The sequence below is a fragment of the Protopterus annectens genome, chromosome 12.part0, assembly GCF_019279795.1.
Source record: "Protopterus annectens isolate FY-2018-M chromosome 12.part0, PAN1.0, whole genome shotgun sequence".
In the NCBI taxonomy this organism is placed as follows: Eukaryota; Metazoa; Chordata; order Ceratodontiformes; family Protopteridae; genus Protopterus; species Protopterus annectens.
Genome location: NC_056746.1, coordinates 425,816,542 through 425,841,683, shown reverse-complemented (window position 1 = coordinate 425,841,683; position 25,142 = coordinate 425,816,542). Strand labels below are relative to the sequence as shown.

At 44.2% G+C, this 25,142-nt stretch overlaps 1 protein-coding gene across 1 annotated transcript in view; it reads right to left on the bottom strand.

Annotated features, from left to right (window-relative positions):
- Nucleotides 1–25,142, bottom strand: part of PDPK1 (3-phosphoinositide dependent protein kinase 1) — a 1,584,105-nt gene that overhangs the window by 425,667 nt on the left and 1,133,296 nt on the right. Inside the window, exon 13 of the mRNA XM_044088924.1 lies at nt 11,084–11,295. Coding sequence (XP_043944859.1) covers nt 11,084–11,295 — 212 coding nt within the window. The remainder of the gene's footprint in view (nt 1–11,083; nt 11,296–25,142) is intronic.

Genomic DNA, 25,142 nt, shown 5'->3' with positions numbered 1-25,142 from the left:
CTGCTTCGGGCGCCACGCGGCAAGAAAGACGGAGGAAAATGGCGTCGGCTGATGCCTTTATACCCGAAGACCAGCAGAGATGACGTCGGGTGAAGAGCGACATCAGCCGAAGCCGGACCCAGACTTTGGAATCCGGCCGACCGAAGGGTTGCCTGACGACAGGACAACCTAGTTGTTATGACTGCAGATGCATCCATGAAGGACATCTTCTAATACATGCACTGCTTGCATATTGCAGCTACTTTTATGTGGATCCTACTTATAATCATTCAATGGTGCTTATTATTCCTACTGCAAATGTCTTCCACATTTGCTGCGTCCTTACTGATCAAACTCAGAACAAGGGTACATACTAACTTCAGAGTAAAGGGTTAAATGCTTTAATGTTGGAGCCCTTTTCCATTCATACCCTCCACTGTTGAACAGGAGTACAAAGGTCCTTAGGGTCCAGTGCTAGTTGGGAGATATATTTCTAGGCCATTATTTAAGCATTTATTCATTTAATTCATACTGAACAGATATCTGAGGTGTATGGTTAAACAAGTAGATATAACGGATGGTTATGCACGTGTATATATACATACAGATGTATGTGTATACACACACACACACACACACATATATATATATATATATATATATATATATAGATAGATATATATATAGATATATATATACACATCCATATACATGTATATCAATATATATCTATATCTGTCTATCTCTATATATCTCTATCTAAATATCTATTTATCTCTATATATCTCTATCTAAATATCTATATATATATCTCTATATATCTCTATCTATATATCTATATGGAATCTGTACAGATCCCTGAATGCACTTTCCACCGAATGGTTATCAGTGGGGCATATTTATGCGAAAGTGCTTTTCACCGAAAAAGCACTTTTGCATAAGTATGCCTGTTCCAGAGATTGTACTACGGTGCGGGTAAGGGAAAATTCCCTATTCCCCACTGTAGTGCGATCTCAGAGTGAGAATATTAAAGTAGGGGGGTGTGGGAGGGCTTGCCCCCCTGCATAAAAGTGGATTTTTTTAACGCGCTTTAATGAAAGCGCTTTTTGGTGAAAAGCGCTTTCGTTAGTGTGTTCGGTGATAATGGATTTGGGCTTTTGCACTTTTGTGCAAAAGTCCTAGATTATATATCTATATATAAATCTATTTTATATATATATATATATATATATATATATATATATATATATATATATATATATATATATATACACACACACACACACACACACACACACACACACACACACACACACACACCTATGTTAGATTATCAAAGTTCCAACACTTCGGATTTCACATGGCAGAGACCATATGATCGAAGTTTTGGAACTTTGAACATTAAAAAAATAAGCAACAAAATAATTATATTTTTAATATTTTTGCAAAGGGGGGGGCAACCCCCCTGCACCCCCCACATGGGTGGCTATGCCCCCTACACCCCCTGGTAATTAAATATACCAACTCCGAGATCACATTACATTGCAGAAAAGGGTAAATTTCCTGTTCCACTTTGTACCGCATTTCCATTCAAAATGTTCAAAAGTTTCAAAACTTCAGTCATATGGTCTCGCAACTGGTTTCCTGGGAGGTCTAAGGTGAAGGATGCCTTTCAGGAATTGTTCGGCCTCGAACCTGGAAGCAAAGGGAGGTAAGAGTAAGAGAGGCAAATAGGCAGAGTTGGCTGATGTGTACTTTCACTGAAGAATATGTCAGGCCAGCATCCACCAACTCACGCAGGTATGACAGGACTTTATTTTATGTATTTAGTTATTTAACATTTGTTTACCAGGAAATTCTGACTGGACACAGGTCCATTTTCAGCGGAGGCCCAAGGACAGCTCCAACAATATGAAAAACAAACATTATACCACAAGAAAATTGCAGAGTACAGGTCAACAATGAAAGTACACATTGCAAATATAAATAACCGAAAGAGATGACACCTTAGCAAGTTTAACAAAATTTGTACATCAAAGAGTATATGGCATTATACAAATTAGACTAGCATATACATTAGGAAGCACAGTATATTTTTGAGGAAGACTTGAAATGATTTGAGGTAAAAGAGTAAGTATATATATATATATATATATATATATATATATATATATATATCTATATATGGTTCCACTTCATATCATCGAATTACCATTTCATCGAATTGCAAATCGAGACCAAATCGTCGAAAACTCATTTCATCGTATCTCAAATCATTGAAAACTATGAAGCAACTACAAATAACATTCCACAATGTTTTTACTACGTTTATGCAGGAGGGCAAGCCCCCCCTACACCCCCCATGTGGGGGGCTCCACCCCCCCACACCCCCATAAATAAATATACCAACTCCAAGGTCGCACTACAGTGGGGGGAAAAAGGTAATTTCCTAACCCCACTGTAGTGCGACCTTGGAGTTGGCATATTTAATTATGGGGGGGTAGCAGGGGGGCTTGCCCCCCTGCATAAACATAGTACAAAGTGTCTGGAATGTTATTTGTAGTTGCTTCATAGTATTCAATGATTTGAGATTCAATGAAATGAGTTTTCGTGATTTGGTCTCGATGATTTGCAATTCGATGAAATGGTAATTCGATTATATGAAGTGGAACCATATATATATATATATATATATATATATATATATATAGGGACAGAAGAAGGCATAATAAGATAGTACTGTAAAGTGTAGATCTAATGAAAGTCAGACGGTGTGTATAAAAAGTGGAGAATATAGAGTTAGTCAGGTGGGTAGCAACAGCAAAGCCAGATATTTCTAAGTGAGTTAATAGAAGTTTTTGAAATTGTACTATGGTGCAGATGGAAGTGATGGAAGTGGGTAGTCTATTCCATATCTTAGGAATGATGTCAGAGAATAAGGATTCTCCAGCTGAGTTGTTAGCTTTGGTGGACTTAACTAGGAGTTTGTCAATGGAATGGAGTGTTCTACTGGTGGTGTACGCTTGTATGAGATCTTGAAGGGCTGGGGTGTTATCTGGTTCATGGAGTATTTTATGGGTGAAGGTTAGTTGCTTGTATTGGAGAAGTTGAGGAAGTTCTAGCCAGTTTAGTTGTCTAAGGGCTGTGCAATGGTGTGTTTTGTAGGGAGAGATTGTAGCGAATTTGGCTATTTTATGGTAACATGAGTCTTGTTTATTAAGGTCTGATTTGCGTAGTTTGGTTAGTATATGGGAGGCGTAGAGTAGGGGTGACAGGAGGTGTGTCCGGGCAATGGTAGCTTTTGCAGATCTGGTTAAAAATTTCTTGTTTCTGTAAAGGAGGCCTAATTTTTTATGAACTTTTTTGATAGTTCGGGCTATGTGGTTAAGAATGTGAGGCGAGATGGACTACATACATCTAACGTTATGGTGAGTATATAACTAGCTGATGTTATGTAGTCCTATCTTGCCTACATTCTTCACTTGTGGGACAGCATCCCTAGCACCTGCATCCTGGGTGGCTCAATGGAAAATACTCCTGAGCACTGTGGAGCCAAAAGATGACCTGCCCCTGGACACCGCATCCAATTTGTAATGGGAAACAAACGTGTGAGGAGAAGCCCATGTTGCAGCCGCACATATATCATCCATCGATAACCTAGCCTGAAAGGCTGTGGAAGTGGAAACTGCTCTCGTAGAGTGTGCTCTGAATGGAAAAGGCAGGCTCTTTCCCCCTGCCTGATAGATAAATGAGACGCAACCAGCTATCCACCTAGATATGGTGACCTTGGAGACCGCAGACCCCAAGCGATTCTCTGAGACCGAAACAAGCTGGTCTGACTTCCGCCAATCTTTAGTCCTGTGTAGATAAAAGCGTAGTTGCCGATGAACATCCAACAGATGGAACTGGTACTCTGCCTTATTGGAGAAGTTGGGAACTGATTAATATTAGCTAAGGAAGCCACCTTGGGAAGAAAGGACGGATTTGGTCTGACAGAGACTCTGTCTTTACGGAATATCAAATATGGGGGCTTGACTGAGAGGGCCTGGAGTTCTGATACTCGTCTGGCCGATGTAATAGCTATCAGAAAGGCAGATTTCCATGTAAGAAATTTTAAATTTCAAGAAGCCGCGGGCTCAAAGGGTGGGAGAGTAAGGGCCTGCAGGAAAAATTGAGGTCCCAGGGCATAACAGGTTGAGATACAGGGGGACGAAGGAGAAGAGTGCCTTTCAGGAATGCTCTCCACAGCCTGTGTGCTATTAAGCTGGGTTCATGAGCCACGTGATAATTAGAAATAGCCACCAGCTGAACACTGATGGTGGCTGAGGCAGATCCTTGGTAGAATAAATGAGACAAAAATTCTAAAACAGAGTCAATGGGAGCCGTGTAGGGGTCAATACCTTTTGACTGGGCCCATAATGAAAACCTTTTCCACTTGCTAGAGTAGACCTTCCTAGTGGACGGCTTATGAGAGGATGAAACAATATGGACTACATCAGGAGAAAAACGGTGACACCTGACTACGGCTGGAAGTGGAGTAGCCAGGCGGTCAGCCTGAGGGTCTCCAGGGATGAGTGGAGCTGTCCCGACATATGTGTCAGCAAGTCTGAACGAGGGTCCAGAGTCCAAGGAGCATCCACGATGTAAGGTTGAAGGAAGGGGAACCATACTTGTCGAGGCCAGTGTGGCGCGATCAGAATCAATCTGCTTCCCAAGGATAAAGCTTTCTGGATCACCCTCGAGATAAGGGGAAACGGAGGGAAAGCATACAGCAGACCTGAGGGGTCAATTGTGCGCAAGAGCGTCCCTTGGAGATTCCCCCGGTGGGGGTATCAGCGAGTAGTAGTCACGGCATTTCGCATTGAGAGGGCTGGCAAACAGGTCGCTGCAAGGCTGAACACATTTGCTAAATATACTGTCCGCCACCTGGCAGTTCAGGGACCACTCAAAGCATGAGGATCGCCCTGCTTAGTCTGTCTGCGATCACATTGATTTTCCCGGGATGTGAGTTGCCACCAAGGCCCGTTGGGAAGCTATCGCCCAATTCTACACTCTCATGGCCTCCTTGCATAGTGGGTACTATCTGGTTCCCCCTTGCTTCTTGAGATACCACACTACTAACATGTTGTCTGAGTAGATCGCAATAGTTCCTAGAGGGAGGACATCCTGAAGTGCCTGCAATGCTAATAGCACTGCCCTCATTCTCCTGGACATCTATGTGCAAGTCTATCTCGTGCTCCTGCCATGTGCCTTGGACCATCCTGCCGAGATAATGCCTCCCCCCCACCCTATCCGGGAGGCGTCCGTGGTCACTGTGGCTATGGGTTGGGTGGAACAAAGGGTTTCCCTACGTCTAAATTGTTGGTGCATAGCCACCAACTGAGGTCCGGCTTGCATTTGCCTGTGATTAAGATAGGATGGGATAGCGGTTGTCTTTGAAAGGACCATTGGGCGAATAGGAGCCATTGTAGGATCCTCATATGTAACCTCGTTAACGGGACCATCATGATAGTGGACGCCATTGTCCCCAGTAACTGAAGAACTAGTCTTGCCCCCACACGTGTCAGAGGCATCATCATCCGAACCTGTCGTTGCAACCCTGTGATCCTCTCCGTAGGTAGGAATACTCTCAACCGAATAGTGTTCAACTCTGCTCCTATAAATGAGACACGCTGTGAGGGTAGCAAGGCAGATTTTTTCCAGTTTATTGTGATGCCTAACTAGTGACAAAGATCAATAACAGTATCTCTGTTTTGAAGAAGTAGATGCTTGGTGGGGGTGGATAGGAGCCAGTCGTCCAGGTAAGGAAACACCTGGAATCCTTGACGTCTCAAGTGAGCTGTCACCACTGCCATGCACTTGGTGAACACCCTGGGGGCTGTGGTGAGACCAAAGCGCAGGGCTCGAAACTGGAAGTGCCTGGCTCCCAGCTGGAAGCGTAGATAACATCTGGATGCTCTGTCCATTTTGTTGTGGTAAATAAGCATCCTTCAGGTCGATGAAGCACATCCATACTTCCTTTCCCAATAATGGGAGAATCGATTGTAGCGTGACCATCCGGAATTTGGACTTGTGTACATAATGACTGAGTCGGCTGAGATCCAAAATGGGTCTCAGGTCCCCCGTTCTTTTCGGCACCAAAAAGAATCTCTAGTAAGTCCCTAATCTGATCTGGTCTGGGGGGACTGGTTGGATGACTCCTTTTTCTAGCAGCTGAGAAACCTCTGTTGCTGCCTGACCCCTTTGACTGGGTGGAATGTCTGGGATCCTTTTGACGGGGGTGTGGGGGTGCGGAGTGAAATGGGATAGTGTAACCTCCGGCGATTATCCCCAATACCCATCTGTCCTGGGTGATGCTGACCCAGGCTTCCGGATACTGGGAAATTCGACCCCTGACTTACTCCGGAGAAGCACAGCCGGACACACCCTCAGGAATGAGAGTATGGGGAACCGCGGAAGGAGTCACGGTCCCCAGAATTGTTGGGGCGCCCTCTGCCTCTGGGGCGACATCTACCTGAATACGACCCCCCTCCCCTGCCTCGGGGAGGGGGGTCTCACCCTGTGCAGCAGGAAAAGACCTCTGAGATTTTTTGAACCACATCCTTCCCCCTCGCTGAGCCTTGGGGTAAGGCCTCAACGGTAGGGAAAAACGGACTCCCACGGCAGACAAGGTCTTTCCCTCTTGCTCGCACCTGGAGAGTGTCTCTCTCACTTTGGTCTCGAAAAGGAGGAACCATCGAAGGGGGTATCAGTAAAGGAAGACTTAAAGGCCTCTGCAAAGTGACACAGGCGTAGCCAGGCTTGCCTCCTGAGGGCCACCCCTGAACTAGCCACCCTACTAGCTCCCTCGACCGCTTACGAAATTGTCGCATGGACAAGTTAGCAATGGAGTTAAGGGTCGAGAGCTGAGCGTTGGCAGTCTGAGCCACCGCCTCAGGCACGTTACCCCGTTAGAGCATCTCCTAACTCATTAAGGAGATCTCTCTGGAGCCGCGTGAAACGAGACAAATAATTCAGCGACCACAAGGTAAAGGTCGCTGAAGACAGTGTACGCTTCCCGTACCGATCCATAGTCCTAGACTCCTTGTTAGGGGGATGGACCGAAGAGGAAGACTCAGCAACTTCCTTCTGTGTGGCAGCCGCCACCACCATAGAATCTACCGGGACTCCCTTTGTCAGAAATTCCTTCCCTTGGGGAGCAGACAAAAATTTGTTGGGGCGTCGAAGAACAGGCTCCATGGAGTCAAGAGTCTCCCACACCCTCCGACAAATAAGGTCCAGGAGCTCGTTGAAGTGTGGAGACACCCAGAAGGCAGAGGGCTGAGCGCCGAAAGCCTTAAGGAATACTGACTCCTCCTCGGAGGGGGTTTTGGAAGGCCAGTCTCCTCTTTGTTTCAACATCTCCAGGATATCGGAGAATGAAAAATCCTCAGAGGAAGACTTAGGGGACCCATCCGACTCCTCGAGGTCAGTATCGGAAGTGAGAGACTCGTCCTGGGAGTCTATGTGCTTCATCTTGCAAGATTTCTTTCTGGGGGGTTCCTCAGGCACAGACTCTGAAGGCCCCTCAGAAAGAAGGGGACCACTCATGGGGGTATCCTTAGGCTCCTGCGCTCTGCTATCCAAGGATAGGTGGATGTCAGAAGCTCTCGCCGGTGTCGTAGGGGACGGAAGAACCGATCCGAGAGAAGTAGCTGACCTAGCCAGCTCGCTCCGCATAGCCTCGAAGGCGGGACCTCCCGAATCGGAGGATCGACCCCCTTCCAAGGCCATGATCGAGACCGGAGTCCCCGTAGCCCAGGCGCCAAGGGGGAGGCTCTGGGCCGATGGGTGTTCCGAGACATCCCCCTCGGGCCCGATTGAGGAGACCCGAGTTTCAAACCTTGTGGATGGAGCCGACAGGGTCGGAACCGATGCTAGCACCGATAAACCCCACTGGGGGATCGGCACCGGCACAGGAACGTCCCACGGAGTGGAACTTACCGGCTATGACGACAAGGATGCGCTCGGAGGAGGAATAGCAGGTACAACCAACAGAGCTGGCTCCGGAGCCGAATGGGTCGGAGCAGAGAAAAGTTTGGCCAACACCGGTGACTGTAGGAGCCTCTGCACCACCCTATCTACATCCAAATTGGAAAGCCTGGAGGATTTGGAGGAAATGGATGGAGAACCAGACCTCCTGTCTGGAGAAGCTTGCCTCTAACTTGGCGACTAGCTCCGAATCGGTTCCAAAATTATCGGAGCGGATGCAGACTCAGTCGATACAGTTACCTCCTGCGGCCCCAAGGTCAATGGAGCAGAGGAAGCAGATTCACAATGGAAGTTTTACAAGGTGGCTCCGAAACAATAGATGGAGCTGGAGACCTCTTCTTGGATTTGGAGGATTTAGACTTCGACTGGGAGCCGAACCTAAATCCTCCTCAAAAGACGGCTTTTAGCAGTCCCTCTAGGATCAATTTGTTTTTCCTCTCTTGGAGCAGCAGAGGACTAAAGGCGTGGCAGAAACTGCATGACTCCTGAAGGTGGATGGCTCCAAGACAGTAAACACAGACCGAGTGTCTGTCTGTGATAGACATTTTATAGGCACACTTAGTACACTTTTTAAAGCCAGACGGCTTATGCTCTTTTTGTTCTTTAGACATTCCAACAATTAGTAGCAGCTGCTACTGACAAAAGGCGGGAAACCACTGACAAAGAAAGCAGAGAACACAAGGCACAGGGGAGAGAACCTCTAAATTAAACGGTTCTCAACTTAAAGTAAGAAAAATAACCAGACAAACACACGAGGAGGACTAGGTCCTCTAACTTAAATGGGCCTAGCCCAAGGATGTAAGGGATACCCACACACAAACACACTCGCAACCTACAAAAATAATGCAGCATTACCACTAAGAACAACTCTACAGAATAAACACAATTAGCCAATAATTAGCGAAAAAATTTCACAAGAAAGATTTTTTTTTGCAATACTTAGCCACAGCCAAGTCGAGACCATGTCCGAGCTCTACAAGTGGCAAACGAGATCTGGGGATGTGGAGCAGTGTATTGTGGGATACCATCTTAGCCCAGCCAATCAAAGACTTTCGAGCTAGTAAATAGGCCGAGTCGAACCCACAAGTGAAGAATGTAGGAGAGATAGGACTACATAACATGATTAGTTGTGTAAAATCTTAACATAATCATAGATGTCATTCTCTTCCATGTTGCAGTATTCTCACGTGTGGGATCCTCCACCTCAGGCGACCTGAACATCTTACTCCAATGCAAAAGCTTAGCCTAGCTGCTTATAAGGTGCTTAGGATGTCACACCCTGGAGCCATAAAGCGTGGGCCATAAATGCAATATGAGAACAGAAGGACATCAAGTAAATAGAAAGTGAAAGGTAACAGAATGGGAAGAGGCCAAGAAGACATTTGGACTGCAGGCTAGAGATTGCCTATGCTATGTCAATCCCTGGTAGGGAAGGCAAAGAGAAAGGGATAAGGGAATCCTAAGTGAAAGACATGCACTGGTTGCGTTTTTAGCTGAATCTGGAACAGAAGCTGCTGTTAAAAAATAGATTAGTACGACATATAAAATATGGCATAATAACTACAGAAATGAATCACGGAGGTCAGAAACACTTAGGTAGAGATTAGATAAGTAATTCACAAAAAAACAATGGGAGGACATATACGTGGGCTCCCAAATATGCAGCTAAGACTGGAAGACAATTTTGCCTGGAAGTGTTTGCATTGGTATTTTTATACTCTAAACTGTCTTCAAAGAATTTTTCCTCAGGTAAATGGCAATGGTGGGGGTATAATGGGGAAGAAAGAGGTACATATGTTTTTGGAGTGTAATGAGTTGGCAGACTTTAAAAATTCTCTACAGAGTCATCTGTCAGGAATACTGAGTAAGCAAATGAGTATAACTCAAGAAAAGATTTCTTTGAGCTGGGATACAGATCTGAACTGCCTAAACATAGTAAGGCCTTGTCAAATTCTGATGGCTGCCAAAAAAAAGCAATTACTAGAAAACGATACTTAAAGTCTAAACCAAACATACTTGTAGTGAATATTGTGAGAGATTAAAAAAAAAGTGGTATCCTTAGAAAGCAGCAGAAGTAAATTACATAAAAAATGGAAATCATGGGAGAAATACATGCAGAAAAATGTTTTGGAGGAAAAATGCAGTTTAAGAGAAGGCGCACACTGAACAATTTATATAATTTTGGATTGATTATATTGTACAGATCAATATACATGATGTATAATGTTTGTAAATGTGAACTTGTTAATATGGTTCGATTACTTTTATATACGGGTAAGTTTACCTACTTCACAAGTGATAATTCAATAAAAGTATTTAAAAATATAAATATCCAGGGTGATACTGCCTTCTCCTTGCTTACCATTAGATGCCATTCAGAAGTCAAGCTGACTTTTTGGTCTGTCGGCTTCCAACATATGTCAAAGCCACTGGCACACAAAGTTCCTCCAGGGAACCGATGTCCTCGGACCTCAGGAACCCAGACGAATGAATGGATTCAGGGGGTCTCCCTGAACTTCTCCTTAGAATTTGTTGTCTTTTACTTTTCAATTGGGACACCTGTGCCACCAAGCTTGCTGCAACTCTGCAGACACGGCAGGTTTTCCTAACATGACTGCAAGCTGCTGCTTAGTCAAATAAACGTGAAGGGACTTGTGCTTCATCTTCGGAAGGTCTTGGGTCTAAAATAAATCCTTGGCAAATTATACACTCGCTAAAATTATTCCCTAGACCTAAATAATATATGCACTCATAATGAAAGTTTGTGTGTGGAATCTGACATTTGCAAGCACATGTAATCACAAGGTGTATGAAAATATCTCGGGTACTATGACATCAGTCTGGCCGTGAGGAAGGGTGCCCATCTCTGAAAGTCAAGCTGCTAACTGGATCTTAACCTGTGGCAGACCTCTGTACAGTGACGAATGCAGCAGTAAGCATTGCAAAGAACATCAATATCAATTACAATTCATCTTCCCATTGTCTGTGTCTACTTTGACAAGATGAAACAGGAATACAGCTAAACCAATATTAAAAAAAATAGAAAACTCTTCTACAGTCTTCTAATACTTACCACGTGTTTTCACTAGCTTGTTTCTCTAATAGCAGCCTTTTTTCCTCATCAGAAAACTGCAAGTCTAACTCAAATGAATTATTGTCCAGGTCATGAATATATTGATCGATGTTGCTACCCGATCTTTGGTGTGGGTTGATTTCAGACAGAGGCTCAGAGGAGTTTGATGAGGTAACATGCATACCACCAAACTGACTCAGAAGATCGTCATACTGGGAAAAAAAATGAGAAGTTATAAAAAATATCCAGTTTTAGAAAAATGGATGCAATACATTACTTAAAAAGAAAACTACACATTTACTTTTATAGATGTAATTAAATTTACTTCATGCAAACTTTTTGCCTGTTTATCACTCAACACATATTTAATCTCCTGGATATTAAAAGTACAGTTGTGTACACTTGTCATAAATGTAGATGTTAGAGTGTATTCACTGTTGCAGTCATTACATTAGGGTAATCTGCTGGCAAGTTGCCCTCAGTCAGCCTGATTAACAAAGTCTTGGGTCTTGCTTCGGTCGCTGTCCCTTCTTCCATGACGTCAGGTCGTAAGGGGTATAAACATGCAGCAGACGCCATTTTCATCAGTTTTTCTTGCCCCAGATGTCAGGTGTCCCCCAAATGGGGAACAATATATATATATATATATCTATATATCTATATATATATCTATATATATATATATGTATATATATATATATATATATATATATATATCTATATATATATCTATATATATATATATGTATATAATTTAGAACACAAACAATATACCTCAAATCAAACACAAATGCACCAAAAAGGCTTTTAAGCATATTAAAAGAAAGAAGAGGTATAGTAAGAGAAAAAACAGGGGGCTGGAGGGTGGGTAACCAGGACTGCAACAGTGAATACACTCGAATATCTACATTTATGGTAAGTGTACACAACTGTACTATGTTCTTCGTGTTTCACTGTTGCAGTCATTACATTTGGGTAGATTCCCAAAGCTAAGGTTGGGAGGATGGATTTATACAGAATTAGGAGCAGCTATAAGGCCCTGCAGGACAGCAGCGGCAAAGCCAGCTCTGGATTCAGAGAAGAGAGGTAAATGGTAATGTTTGGTGAACGTATGAACTGAGCTCCAGGTAGCAGCTTCTAGAACGTCTCTGGTAGGGACCCCTCTGAGAAAGGCTGCAGAAGTAGATGCAGCCCTGGTGGAATGAGATCTGATCCCCCTGGGGATAGGATTACCATGGTGCACATAGCAGAAACGAATAGAATGGCTTATCCAAATAGTATTCTTTGAAATAGGTTTTCCCTCTGCCCCTGTAGCAAAAGCCACCAATAGTTGCTCAGATTTTCTTAGAGGTTTTGTCCTGTTTAAGTAGAATCTAAGTTGTCTGTGCACATCTAATGAATGCAGAATCCGCTCACCCTTGTTCTGTGGATTGGGAAAGAAAGTCGGCAGATGAATGGTCTGATTAAGAGCCACACTGGATACCAACTTAGGCATGAAAGATGGACTGGTCCTGACAGTCACCCTGTCCGGATGAAAAATAATGAAAGGCTCCACTACCATAAGACCCTGTAATTCTGAAATCCGTCTAGCTGAAGTAACTGCTAAAAGAAAAGCTGTTTTCCAGGAGAGACATTTTAAATCTGCATTCGCAGCTGGCTCAAAAGGAGGTAGAGTGAGTTTTTCCAAAACAAAATTGAGGTCCCATACAGGAGCTGGTGCTCTCCTGGGTGGTCTTAAATTTTTGGCCCCTCTGAGGTACTGCTTTAGCAGAGGATGAGAAAAAAGGGGAGGCTCTGTGTTGTAATGAGCTGAAATGGCAGAGGCATGTATTTTTACAGAAGAAAAAGATAGGCACTTGTGAAGCATCTCAGTTAAATATTGCAGAATCTGAGGAATATTGAGCATGGTGGTGCTTATTCCTTGTGCTTGGTTCCAGGCACATAATCTTTTCCATTTGTCTGCATAAGATTTTCTAGTACTAGGCCTTTTGGCCTCCAAAATGACATCCATCACAGGTTTGCTGAGAGATGTAACTGGTGAAATTAGTTGATTAGCCATGCTGCGAGATTCAGAGTTTGAAGCTGTGTGTGCAGAATTTGACTTTTAGTAAGACCTTGGAGAGCAAAGGCACAGGAGGAAAGGCATAGACTGATAGGTTTTTCCAGCTGAAGGACAGAGCATCCACTTTCCAAGCTTTTCTGTGATGAATTCTTGTGCAGAATTTGTCCAAATGATAATTCTGGGGTGAGGCAAAAAGATTTATGTCTGGGCTCCCCCCATTTGTGTGTCAACATGCTGAAGATTTGTGGATCCAGTTTCCATTCGTGTGGGTCCATAAGATTACTGCTTAATGCGTCTGCCAGAGTATTTTGCTTTCCTGGCAGGAATTGAGCTTGTAGATCTATCTGGTAAGTCAAGGCCGTGTTCCACAATGCCATGGCTAGTCTGCAAAGGGGGCAGGAATGGGTACCGCCCTGCTTGTTTATGTACCACATGACTGTGGTGTTGTCTGTCTTTATCAGTAGTTGTCCTGGATGAAGATAGTCTTTGAAGGCTGTCAGAGCATTCTGTACAGCTAGCATTTCTTTCTGGTTGATATGTAGGTGCATTTGATTTGGGCTCCATTGGCCCTGAATGCATCTCCTTGCCAGATGCGCCCCCCCCCAAGCATAATCTGATGAGTCTGTAGTCAGGGTTTGGGCGGCAGGGGGTGGAGTGAATGACAGTCCCTTGTTCTGGTGGCAGGCTTCTGCCCACCATAGGAACTCTAGCTGCAGGCAAGGAACGATAGGAATCATTGTTTCCAGGCTGTGACAGTGTTGACTCCATAAGCTCTTTAGGTACCATTGAAGCTTCCTCATATGCAGTCTTGCATATGGAATTATTAGGATGCAGGAGGCCATGAACCCCAAGGCCTGCAGAATTTGTCTTGTAGATAGCAGAGTTTTTGTGGCCATCTGTTTTAAGTAAGTCATCAATTGAATTTGTTTTTCTGGCGTAAGGTAGGTCATCTGGGCAGTTGTATTCAAGCTTGCACCCAGGAATGTAATTATTTGACAGGGTACCAGTTGTGATTTCTTTTCATTTATGGTGTACCCTAGACAAGTTAGAAGTCTTTTTACAAACGCCAGATGTTTTAGAAGAGTGTCCTTGTTTTCTGCCTGAATTAGACAATCGTCCAGGTAAGGATAAATCTGAATGTTTCTTTGTCTGCAAAATGCAATTACTGGTGCCAGGCACTTTGTGAAGACCCTGGGTGCAGTAGATAAGCCAAAGGGCAGTGCAGAGAACTGGTAATGCAAATACCCTGCTTTGAAGCAGAGGTATCTTCTGCAAGATTCCCTGACATGGATATGCAGGTAAGCCTCTTTTAAGTCTAGAGTTACCAACCAGGCATCCTTGCCTAGCATAGGCAGTAACTGTTGTAGAGTCAGCATGTTGAATTTTGGCATGTCCAGAATGTATTTAGAATGGATAAGTCCAGAATTGGATGCCATGATTTGTCTTTTCTGGGTACCAGGAAAAGTCTTGAATAAAAACCTTGTCCCTTTTCCTTTTCTGGTACTGGCTGAATAACCCCCATATTCATGATGGACATAACTTGTTTCTGGGCCTCTGCACACTGATTTGGAGGCAGATCTGGCCATCTGTTTGGGATTGGCAACATGTGGAAATGAAATCTGTATCCCTGGGATACTATATTTAAAACCCACTTGTCCTGGGTAATTAGTTGCCAGTTTCGTGCATGAAGTGCCAGTTTTCCCCCCAAAGGGGAGGCCAAAAGATAAGTGCTTGGCGATTGCAGCGGAAGTCATTGAGACTGTTTACCGTAGGAAGGTGCCTTGTTACTTCCAGATCTGGAGGTGGAGGCACCCCATTGCTTTGTTCTGCAAGTTCCTTGTGACTGAAACCTGGAGGCCTTTGGAATGTCTGGGTTTGACCTGAGCGGCTCTGGTGTGTCTTGGAAAAGACCAGTTCTTAGTAGACCAGTGCCTGCTGAACCTGTGTGGCTGCACTTGTAGGAAATCTTTTACAGTTTGCATAGATGTAGCTTAATCTTCCATCTTTTTCAAAACTTCTTCTGCCTTATTACCAAATAGACTGTCCTGTTGTAAAGGAGCATACAACAATTTTGCTTTAACATGATCAGGCAGATTTTGGTCCTTGAGCCAAGCATGCCTTCTTATCACAGATCCAGTTGCAGCGGCCCTGCAAGAGGCCTCCATGGAATCAAAACCACATTGCAAAGTATGCTTTCCAACTTGTTCAGCTGAATGCAATAAATCCTGCAACTCTATTTTCCACACAGTCAGAAATCAACATAATTTTCTGTTTAACTAAGCCCATGACATGCTGCTGATATTTAAGCATATGAAATTGACAATTTAAAGCCCTGATTGCAAAGGTTGCAGACGTGTAAACCTTTTTACCCCATCTATCCAGCGCCCTGGAGTCTCTATCAAAAGGGGTAGGATTTTTAGCAGTAGAAGCCTTAACGCCCTTGGAACTCTGAGAAATGGTTTCAGGGTCAACAGTAGGGTTTTTAAAGATGAATTTGTGAGAGTCAGGAACCCTGTAATATCTGTCTGGCTTACTACGAGCCGGAGGCAGGGAATTTAGAGCCATGATGGATTCTGAGGAAACATCAACAATGTCTAGAACAGGAGGTATAGCCAAAAGCCTATGCTGAGGAAGGAGGAAATCCCTAAATCTCTTTTTAGATTCTGAGAAATCCTGACTCTCCCAGTGAAAGTGTCCCCTTAGGGTATGCAAAGTTTCTCCAAAAGAAAAATCCTCAGGAGGAGAAGCAGAAGGGATGGAATCTTCGGCATCAGAGTCCTCATAAGGTGGAATAAATAATTCCCGAACAGGAGAGGAATCAGAAGAAATGGAAACCTGATCTGATGGATTCATAGTCAGTGCCTTGCCTAGGCCTCTTAGCAGGAGGGGGATGGGTACCCCTGATCAAGGTAATTAAATCCTCAGCCATTTTGATCATTTGTTTTTTAGTCATAGGGGCCTGTGCATGTGGCCCAAGCGTCATTTTTTTAGACATAGAAATTGATTTTGGCCTTAGTTTTGAAGATGGCGTTGGTTTAATATACAAATCTTTTGGCCTGAAAACACCCTCAGAAGCTGGTGCCTGCTCAGCGGCTCCGAACCCATCCAAGGTAGAGACATCCGTAGGTTCAATACTTAAAAGTGTCTCGTGGCATACCGGACTCCGAATGGGTGTCAGTAAAGACCTGCGAATTAAAAGTAGCGAGTATCAGAGGCTGTGAAAGCCCCTCACTGAGTACTGGCGAACCAGCGACTGGCATAGGAGAAGTTTTGTTGTCAGTTTTGAACCTCGACGGTCTGTCTCTGTCTTTTTCTTTGTGTTTTTTTAGGTATTCTGTTAGTTGGATTGCTAACAGACATTTCTGGATAGTTAAATCTTGAGCCAAAATATTCTGATGCAAAAATATACAGACGCTTAATAGTGCATTGATTAAATTTAGCACAAAACAGACAGCAAGGCATGTTGTGGTCAGGGCCTAGGCAAGGAATACAGTACAAATGAAAATCTTTATGAGGTACTTGCTTCCCACAAGTAATACAATTATTAACTTTTACTGACATCGGTAAGGAGCAAGAAAAAGTTTCCCCAACGGGGTACTTAGCTTTAGTTGAGGACTTCAGTTCTGAAACTGGAAAATGAAAATTTCAGGAGTCAGCCGACCGGCACTTGTGAACTGCTTCTGCTTCGGGTACCGCGCGGCAAGAAAGACGGATGAAAATGGTGTTGGCTGCATGTTTTATATCCCTGACGACCTGACGTCATGGAAGAAGCGACAGCAACCGACGCAGGACCCAAGACTTTGTTAATCAGGCCAACTGAGGGCAATCTGCCAGCAGATTACCCTAATGTAATGACTGCAACAGTGAAACACGAAGAACATCTGTACTAATCAAGTAAACTGACTTGCCCACAGCCAACTTCAGTGAAGGCATATAGAGAAAAGGCTCAACTAAACAAATACTACGAACGGTATTACATACACAGTTAAAAGGATTTTATTAAAACAGACTAAACTTAACACTGCATAAAATGACAAAAAAAAAAAAAAAAAAAAAAAAAAAAAAATTATGTACTCACTATACCGTTCCATGTTGTCAATTTTTATTCAGCCTCACAAATGGGTTCTGGATCAGAGGTCAGATCCAACTCTGCCGTTACTACAGCATGAGGAAATGTTTGAGCTCTAGCAGTCTCCCCTACCCACAATGCACTTCTGTCATGTCACCTCAGATTATACTTGTAGCTTTAGAGACAGAAGAAATACATGCAAAAGACCTTTATATTATATATAATAGAAATTATCTGCAAAGCAGACACTAAACTGTCTTGACAAAAAAACTGGTTATGACTAGGCTAGAATGGTAAGTTATACAATCCCAGGTTTACAGAAATTAGCCCTCAAGATCTGGGGAAATCTCGTGTCCACCCATTTGCCCCAAGGCAAAAAAAAAAAAAAAAATGAAGGGAAAGGATGGGGGATGGAGGAAGGGGATGTGAGGCTGAATGAAAAATGACAACACAGATGGAATGTTATGGTGGGTACATAACTTTTATCTGATGTCAATTTTCATTTATCCTCACAAATGGGACAGTCTCCAGCTACCTCAGCCCTGGGTGGACTCCTAAGGAAGGACATACAGGAGAACAGCCGAGCCAAATGCTGATCTACCTTTCGAGACCAAATCCAAATTGTAATGACTGATAAAAGTCTGTGGATATGACCATGTAGCAGCTGCACAAATATCATCCAAGGAGGCTCTAGACTGAAAAAACATGACGTCTCCACAGATCTGGTGGAATGAGCTTTAAAACTGGTTTCTGGAGAGGAACATTCGAGGTTGTGTAAGCAAAGGTAATGTATTCAGTCATCCATTTGGCTATAGTAACTTTAAAAGGTTGGCCTAATTTTTGATGCACACAGGAAACAAATAGCTGGTCAGATTTTCTGAATTCTTTAGTCCTATGCAGACAGTAGCACAACTGCCTATGGACATCTAGTCAGTGGAGAAGGAATTCTCCCTTATTACTGTAGTTTGGAAAAAATACTGGCAGGTTGATGTCTTGATTGAGGTTTGTTTCCCACACCACCTTTGGTAGAAAGGAAGTTCTGGTCCTTAAGATACCCTGTCCTTGTGAAAATTGACATAAGGGGGGTTTAGAAGATAAGGCGTGAATTTCAAACTCTCCTAGCAGAGGTTATGTCTACTAGAAAAACAGTTTTCCAGGAAAGAAATTTTAATGCACACTTGGCTGTAAAAGTTCAAAGGGAGTAGCAGTTAATGACTGTAGCACTAAGGAAAGGTCCCCAGGTGGTATGGGATCCTTCAAAGGGGATCTTAGCAGAAGCGTACCTTATAAAAATACTTTACAAATTCTGGCAGATGTCAATGAAGAATTTGAAATTCCAACATGAAAATTCGAGATCGCGGCTAACTGAACTTTAATGGTAGCAGCACTAGTGCCTTAGTGAAACAATCCTGCAAAGTGTTGGAGAACTGTAGAGGTGGGTGCTGTGAAAGGCTCCATGTCATGTTGTCCAGCCCAAATAAACCTTTTCTATTTGCTCTTCAATAATTTCCTTGTAGAAGGTTTATGTGAGGATAACAAATTGGAGTGGACAGGGGAAGACAGGGTAGACTGCCTGGCTATCATGGGAACTGGAGAAACCATGTGTTTAGTTGGAGATTTGTTAGGTCTAGAGGAGTCAATCTTGTTGGATGTGACAAAAGTTCTTGAGTTGGATCCAGAATCCAAGGTGGAGCTAAGAGATGAGGCCACAGAAAAGGGAACCATACTTGTCTAGGCCAATAAGGGGCAATGAGTATTAACCTGATCTTCAGTCTGGATGCTTTCTGTAAAAACTTGAAGATCAGAGGAACTGGGGTAGGCATACAAGAGACTGGAAGGCCAATCGCACAGAAGAGCATCCCCTGGTGACTCCCCATTGGGGGGATTAGGGCAAAGAAGCTGTTGCATTTGTTAAGGGGGACGCAGATAGGTCATAGCAGGGCTGGCCCCACTGACGGAAAATCATTTTCACTACTCGGTGGTTGAGGGACCACTCATGATGTAACAGGTTGGATCTGATGAGCTTGTTCGCTATCAAGTTGGACTTCCCTAGAATGTGCATTGCTACCTGAAAGTGATTGCAGGTATCACCCACTGCCACACTCTGAGGGCTTCTCGACAGGGAGGGTAAGATCTGGTTCCTCCTTGTTTGCTGATGTACCAAACAACTGACATGTTTGTTTGGACTGCAATCGTTCCCAGAGAGAGGGAGCCCTGGAATGCTCGCAAAGCTAATAGCATCGCTGTCATCTCCCAGACGTCTATATGCAAACTGGTGTCTTTGGGGGACCAAGTGCCTTGAACCGTCTTTCCCAGATAATTCTCCCCCCACCCTATCTGGGAAGCGTCCGTGGTCACTACAAAGTTGGGATGGGGTAGGATGAATGGGTGACTTTGCAGGGTTGATTTGACAGAATCCACCATATGAGATAGTCCTTGCAAGTTTGAGTTATTCTTATCAATGCTGACATGGGGGGGGGGGTGAAGGAGGACCACCGAATTTGCAGCATCCACTGTACAACTCTCATATAGTATCTCACTACAGGAACTAGGGTAATGACTGCTGCCATAAAACCCACAGCTTGTAACAGTTTCCTGAAAGTTTTGAAAAGTAAATTATCTTCCTTGCTTGGTTTCTGATGTCGAGAAGACGAGGAGAGAGAAAGGAGGCAACCAGAGACGATATGTTGAACAGTGCTCCGATGAACTCTAGTCTTTGGATGGGTTACAGTTCAGACTTTGCATGATTATTTGTGATTCCCAGCACTGAACAAGTCTGTAACACCTTACTTGTCCCTTGTACCAACTGATGCCTGGATGGGGCAGTGATGAGCCAGTTGTCCAGATAAGGAAACAAATTCCTTGCAGTCTCATGTGAGTTACTACTACCACCATACATTTGGTAAACACTCTGGGGGCCATAGTGAGTCCAAAGGGCAGAGCTCTGAACTGGAAATGACTGGATCCCACTCAGAAGTGAAGGTGCCTGCTGGATTGTCAGTTTCTTTTTAATATTACAGTGCACATCCTGGAGGTCTGTTGAGCACATCCAATTGTCCTTACCCAAAAAGATTAGAATTGACTGTACCGTGACCATCTGGAACTTTGTATGCGTGACTGACTTGTTTAACATGCTGAGATCCAAAAAGTACAGTTGTGTACACTTACCATAAATGTAGATGTTCGAGTGTATTCACTGTTGCAGTCATCACACTTGGGTTATCTGCCTACAGGTTGCCCTCAGTCGGCCTGAATACCAGAGTCTTGGGATTTCTGCATCGGATGCTGTCGCCTCTTCCATGACATCAGGGGTATAGAGCATGCAGCCGATGCCATTACATCAGTTTTTCTTGCCCTAGATGTCAGGAGCCCCCCAAATAGGAAGCGATTGGGCTTCAGACCAGTTGTTTTACATTAGGAAGGTTTGTGGCAAGCACTGTGGTGGCAGGACAGGTAGCTTTCATCCTTCTAAGTTGGGAACTGCTGATTGAGAGCCCAGTGTCCAAGTGTATTAGTTCTGGTTTAGGCACTTGGGCTTCAGGCCAGTTATTTTACATTAAGAAGGTTCGTGGTCTGCACTCTTGTGGGAGAAGAGGCTGGACTCTGCCCTTCTGAGCTGGGAATTTCTGGTTAAAGGTTTATAGTGCCTGAATATTTGAAATGTATCTTACTGAAATTGGTACACCTTGTTTGCTCTAGCATAGACTAGATCCAGGCCTGCTGAATCTAGCTTTGTTTATATGCTTGTTGTTTGTTTGCTTGTTATTTCCCTGGAAGCTAATTCTACCTAATACGCGGCTTCTCAGTGCTTCTGTGGATCACTAGTGATATCTGCATTGCTTACTGTACTTATTTCCTTGTTTCACTTGAAAGAAAGTTACTGTTCGTCGTTTTTGCATTTAGTTACTTGTAACACATTGCACTCAAGTTACCTGGCACTTGCTCACTAAAGCAATTATATAAGTCAGCACTAAAAATTAAAAGCACTACACCCTCACTCCCCACTGGCCCTTGTTTTCAATTAATAAGGAATTCCCAATATTATTCTAGCATGTCCAAAGGTCAGTTGTCAATCTCCTCTCCGGTCCAGCTGGTGAATCTGGGAATCTTGAGGCAATGTTATAACTGCCTCATGTACACAGACAACCCTCTCCTCCTCCCACATAACACAAATACTTGCGAGAGATGCAGCTATTTAGCCAAACTGGAGGCTGCGCTCTCTCAACTCAGGACAAGCAAGACCAGACAGGAAGAGAAGGCAACTACACACACCACAAAACCAGCCTCACATAATGCTACCACACCAGTGAATCAAACACATAAACACACAAACACACAAAGACATACTCGGAGGCTCTGAGTAAAAATTTACCTAAACAGCAGAGGCCTCCAAAGCAGACACCCAAACAACTGCTACCTCAAGACACCCCACAAGCAACACATAAACCACAAAAGCAGTGTGCAAAGCAGTCACAGCCCTTAAGGCCAAATACAACACCAAACATACTTGTCGTAGGTGACTCCATAGTCAGACACACTGACGTCCCACTCACCAGGCTGAACAAGGAGAGGGTCACAGTAAGCTGCCTATCGGGCTAGAATCCGCCACATAACACAAGCACTCGGGTCACTCCACAGCAAGTACAAATATGACACAGTCATTGTCCATGCTGGTGTGAGCGACCTGAGGCACCTCCCTGGACTACATGAAAAGAGACAGAGGAGCTCTCTGATTATGTAGCCCAGGCAGGTATGACCCTGACCCTGAGCAGTATCCTTCCTTCACCAAGAATGATGCCACAATATAGAGACAAGATGATCAGCTTTAACAATTGGCTTAATGTCTGGTGTCATTCAAAGGGGATCCAGTGTCTGTCTGCCTGGGATGACATGCTTGACAAGCCACGCTGCTTCAAGGGACGGCTTGCACCTGTCACACCTGGGATTCCGGATATTGGCTAAGGCTCTTGCCACCCCCATAGTGCCTTTTTTAGGCAAGGCTCAAATTATAAACCTACCACCCTAGAAAACAAAAATGGGAAGAAACTGAGGGTAATGCTGCTCAATGCCAGAAGTCTAAATATCAAAATGCACGCACTCGAGGCCCTTCTCAGTATGGAGAACATCGATGTCTGTGCTGCAACTGAAACCTGGTTCAAGGCTCCTGAGAGCACCTCGGCACCATTAGGTTTTACCTCATATCATGCGTTCCGGCCCCAAAACCCGGACCACACCACAAAAGGAGGGGATGTATCCATATTCATCAAAGATGCCCACACCTCCAGGTTGGTGGCAATGCACGAAGCTTCGGAAACCATCCAGGTGAAACTAACCATAGGCAAAACTGCTCTACAAATTGTAGCATGCTACAGGCCACCCTCTCAAACTCAGGAACCCCACACAGCCTTCCTGAAGACACTGGAGGGTATAAATGTATCTCCAAACACCATCATATTGGGTGACTTCAACTACCCGAACATAGACTGGGAACATTACTCAAGCCCTAACTTTCTAGCCCAACGGTTCCTGGATTTCATAAATTCAAATGCCATGGAACAGCTAGTCACTGTTCCCACGAGAGGAGAAAATATACTAGATCTCATTATCACAAACATGGGGACAAAATGCTCCACACCGGAAGTATATCCCTCATTGGTGAGATCTGATCATAAACTAATCTCACTGGAAATCCACATCCCGCCCCACCCCAAACAAAAGACCACAGTGAAGAACTTCTCTAAAGCAAACTTCACACTACTCAAGACTGGTGTGGTATCCTTCAAGGCCCCTGAGCCAGTGGAAACCACAACCCAAGCTGCGGAAGCCCTTACAAATGCCTTCTATGAACACCTCCAGGACTGCATAGATCAGGCAATCCCAAATAAAACCAAGACTCTTTCCACAAAGGGCAAACGTCCAGTCTGGTGGACCCCAGCCATTAACAAACTTTACAATAAGAGAAGAAAGCTATTACATGATAGAACAAAATCCATAAGAGGGAAGTCACCCCTGATCATTATTAGTAAAGAAATACGAGCACTCATAAAATCAACTAAGGCCAATTTTGAGAGAAAAATTGCCATGGATTCAAAGGACAATCATAAGGTCTTTTTCAGCTATGTTAGGAACCTGGGTGGAAACTCCCTGATATGCTCAGAATTAGTCCAAAATGATACAAAAATCACAGAACCCACAGACATTGCCAACATACTGGCAGACAGGTTCAGTGCAAACTTCACCCCCTCTCCCTAAAGGAGAGATAACTATCCCAGCGGAGTGTAGCCTCCCAGACATCTCAAATGCGCAGGTGAAAGCTGCTCTCTCTAAAGCTAAAAACACAGCATCAATGGGACCAAATGGTGTCCCCGGCTGTGTGCTACACGAGCTAAATGAGGAATTAAACCCGCACATAAGGCAGCTGTTTAATCTCAGCCTTACCACAGGATACGTGCCCAAGGAGTGGCGTACGGCAACTGTGGTCCCACTCCACAAAGGCGGTGCCTCTACGGACCCTGGTAATTACCGCCCCATAAGCTTACCAAGTCTAGTCTGCAAAGCTATGGAGAGGATCATAATGGAGCTCATAAACAAAGATATAGGGGACTTGCAGACATTGGACCCGACCCAGTTTGGTTTGTCAAGGGAAGATCATGCCTTTGAACTTGGTCGACTTCTTGAAACAGTCACCAAGGCCATTGATGAGGAAAGGCAGTCCATACAGCCTACCTTGACCTTGCAAGGCTTTCGACACAATACCCCACTCGGGTATTGTAGAAAAACTTACCAGCTTAAATGTAAACCCATATGTCACAAGATGGGTTGCAAACTGGCTTAAGGACAGAACCCACAGGGTTAGAGTTGCTGGCGGTATGTCAGACTCCAAGCCGGTCACAAGTGGTGTCCCACAGGGCTCGGTCCTTGGCCCCCTATTGTTTGGCATCTACTTCTCAGAAGTACAGGCCAACATGGGAGGACTTTGGCTGACAAAGTTTGCAGACGACTGCAAACTGGGAGCCATAGTGGAAAGTGCATCAGACACGGATATCCTTCAGAAGGGACTCATGGAAACAGATAGCTGGTGCCAGAGCCATGGCCTGAAGTTAAATGCCAAAAAATGTATAGTCATACCCTTCGGGAAAAACAAGGTAACCCCAAGCTACCATATAGGTGGCAATCCACTAAGCACAGAAGAGGTCATCAAGGACCTGGGGACCCAGGTTGACAGTGGCCTTTCTTTTGACACTCACGTTGCTAAAGTGGTTAGAAAGACCTTCTACATTGCCCACCTGATCATGAAGGGATTCACATCCAGATCTAGTGAGGTCATTGTTCCCCTGTACTCTTCACTTATCAGACCAATGATCGAGTACAATGCCCCATTCGGGATACATCTCACCCGACATCTGCAGCAATTGGAGAGACCCCAAAAGTTCCTCACCAAAAGGATAAAGGGACTCCAAAATCTGTCATATGCTGCCAGATTGAAGAAACTCCAGCTCTATTCAGTCGCATACCGTCCGCTCAGAGGTGACATGTGCCTGACATACAAGGCCATGTCCAACCCGGAATTAATGGACATGCTCCACCTCAAAAAATCCAAATCCACCAAAACCACTAGAGCAAGCGACTTAAACCTTAGCACGGATATAAACAGGATGTGCTGGAGGGATAGATTTATCACTCAGAGACTCCCTATGCTGTGGAATAAAATCCCGGTCCATGTGAGGCAGAGCACCTCACTGGCTCTGTTCAAGAGAAATCTTGACCTGTGGATGGGAGATCGTTGGTTTACCTCGGGAATCATCTCTGTGTCACTGCTGGACAGAGGCACAACAAACTAATGGGCACAGTATTTTTTCATATAAGGGGTGGCGTAAGTCACAAAAATTTGGGCTAGGCTTATAAATGCCTTAGGGCAGATAGCCTAG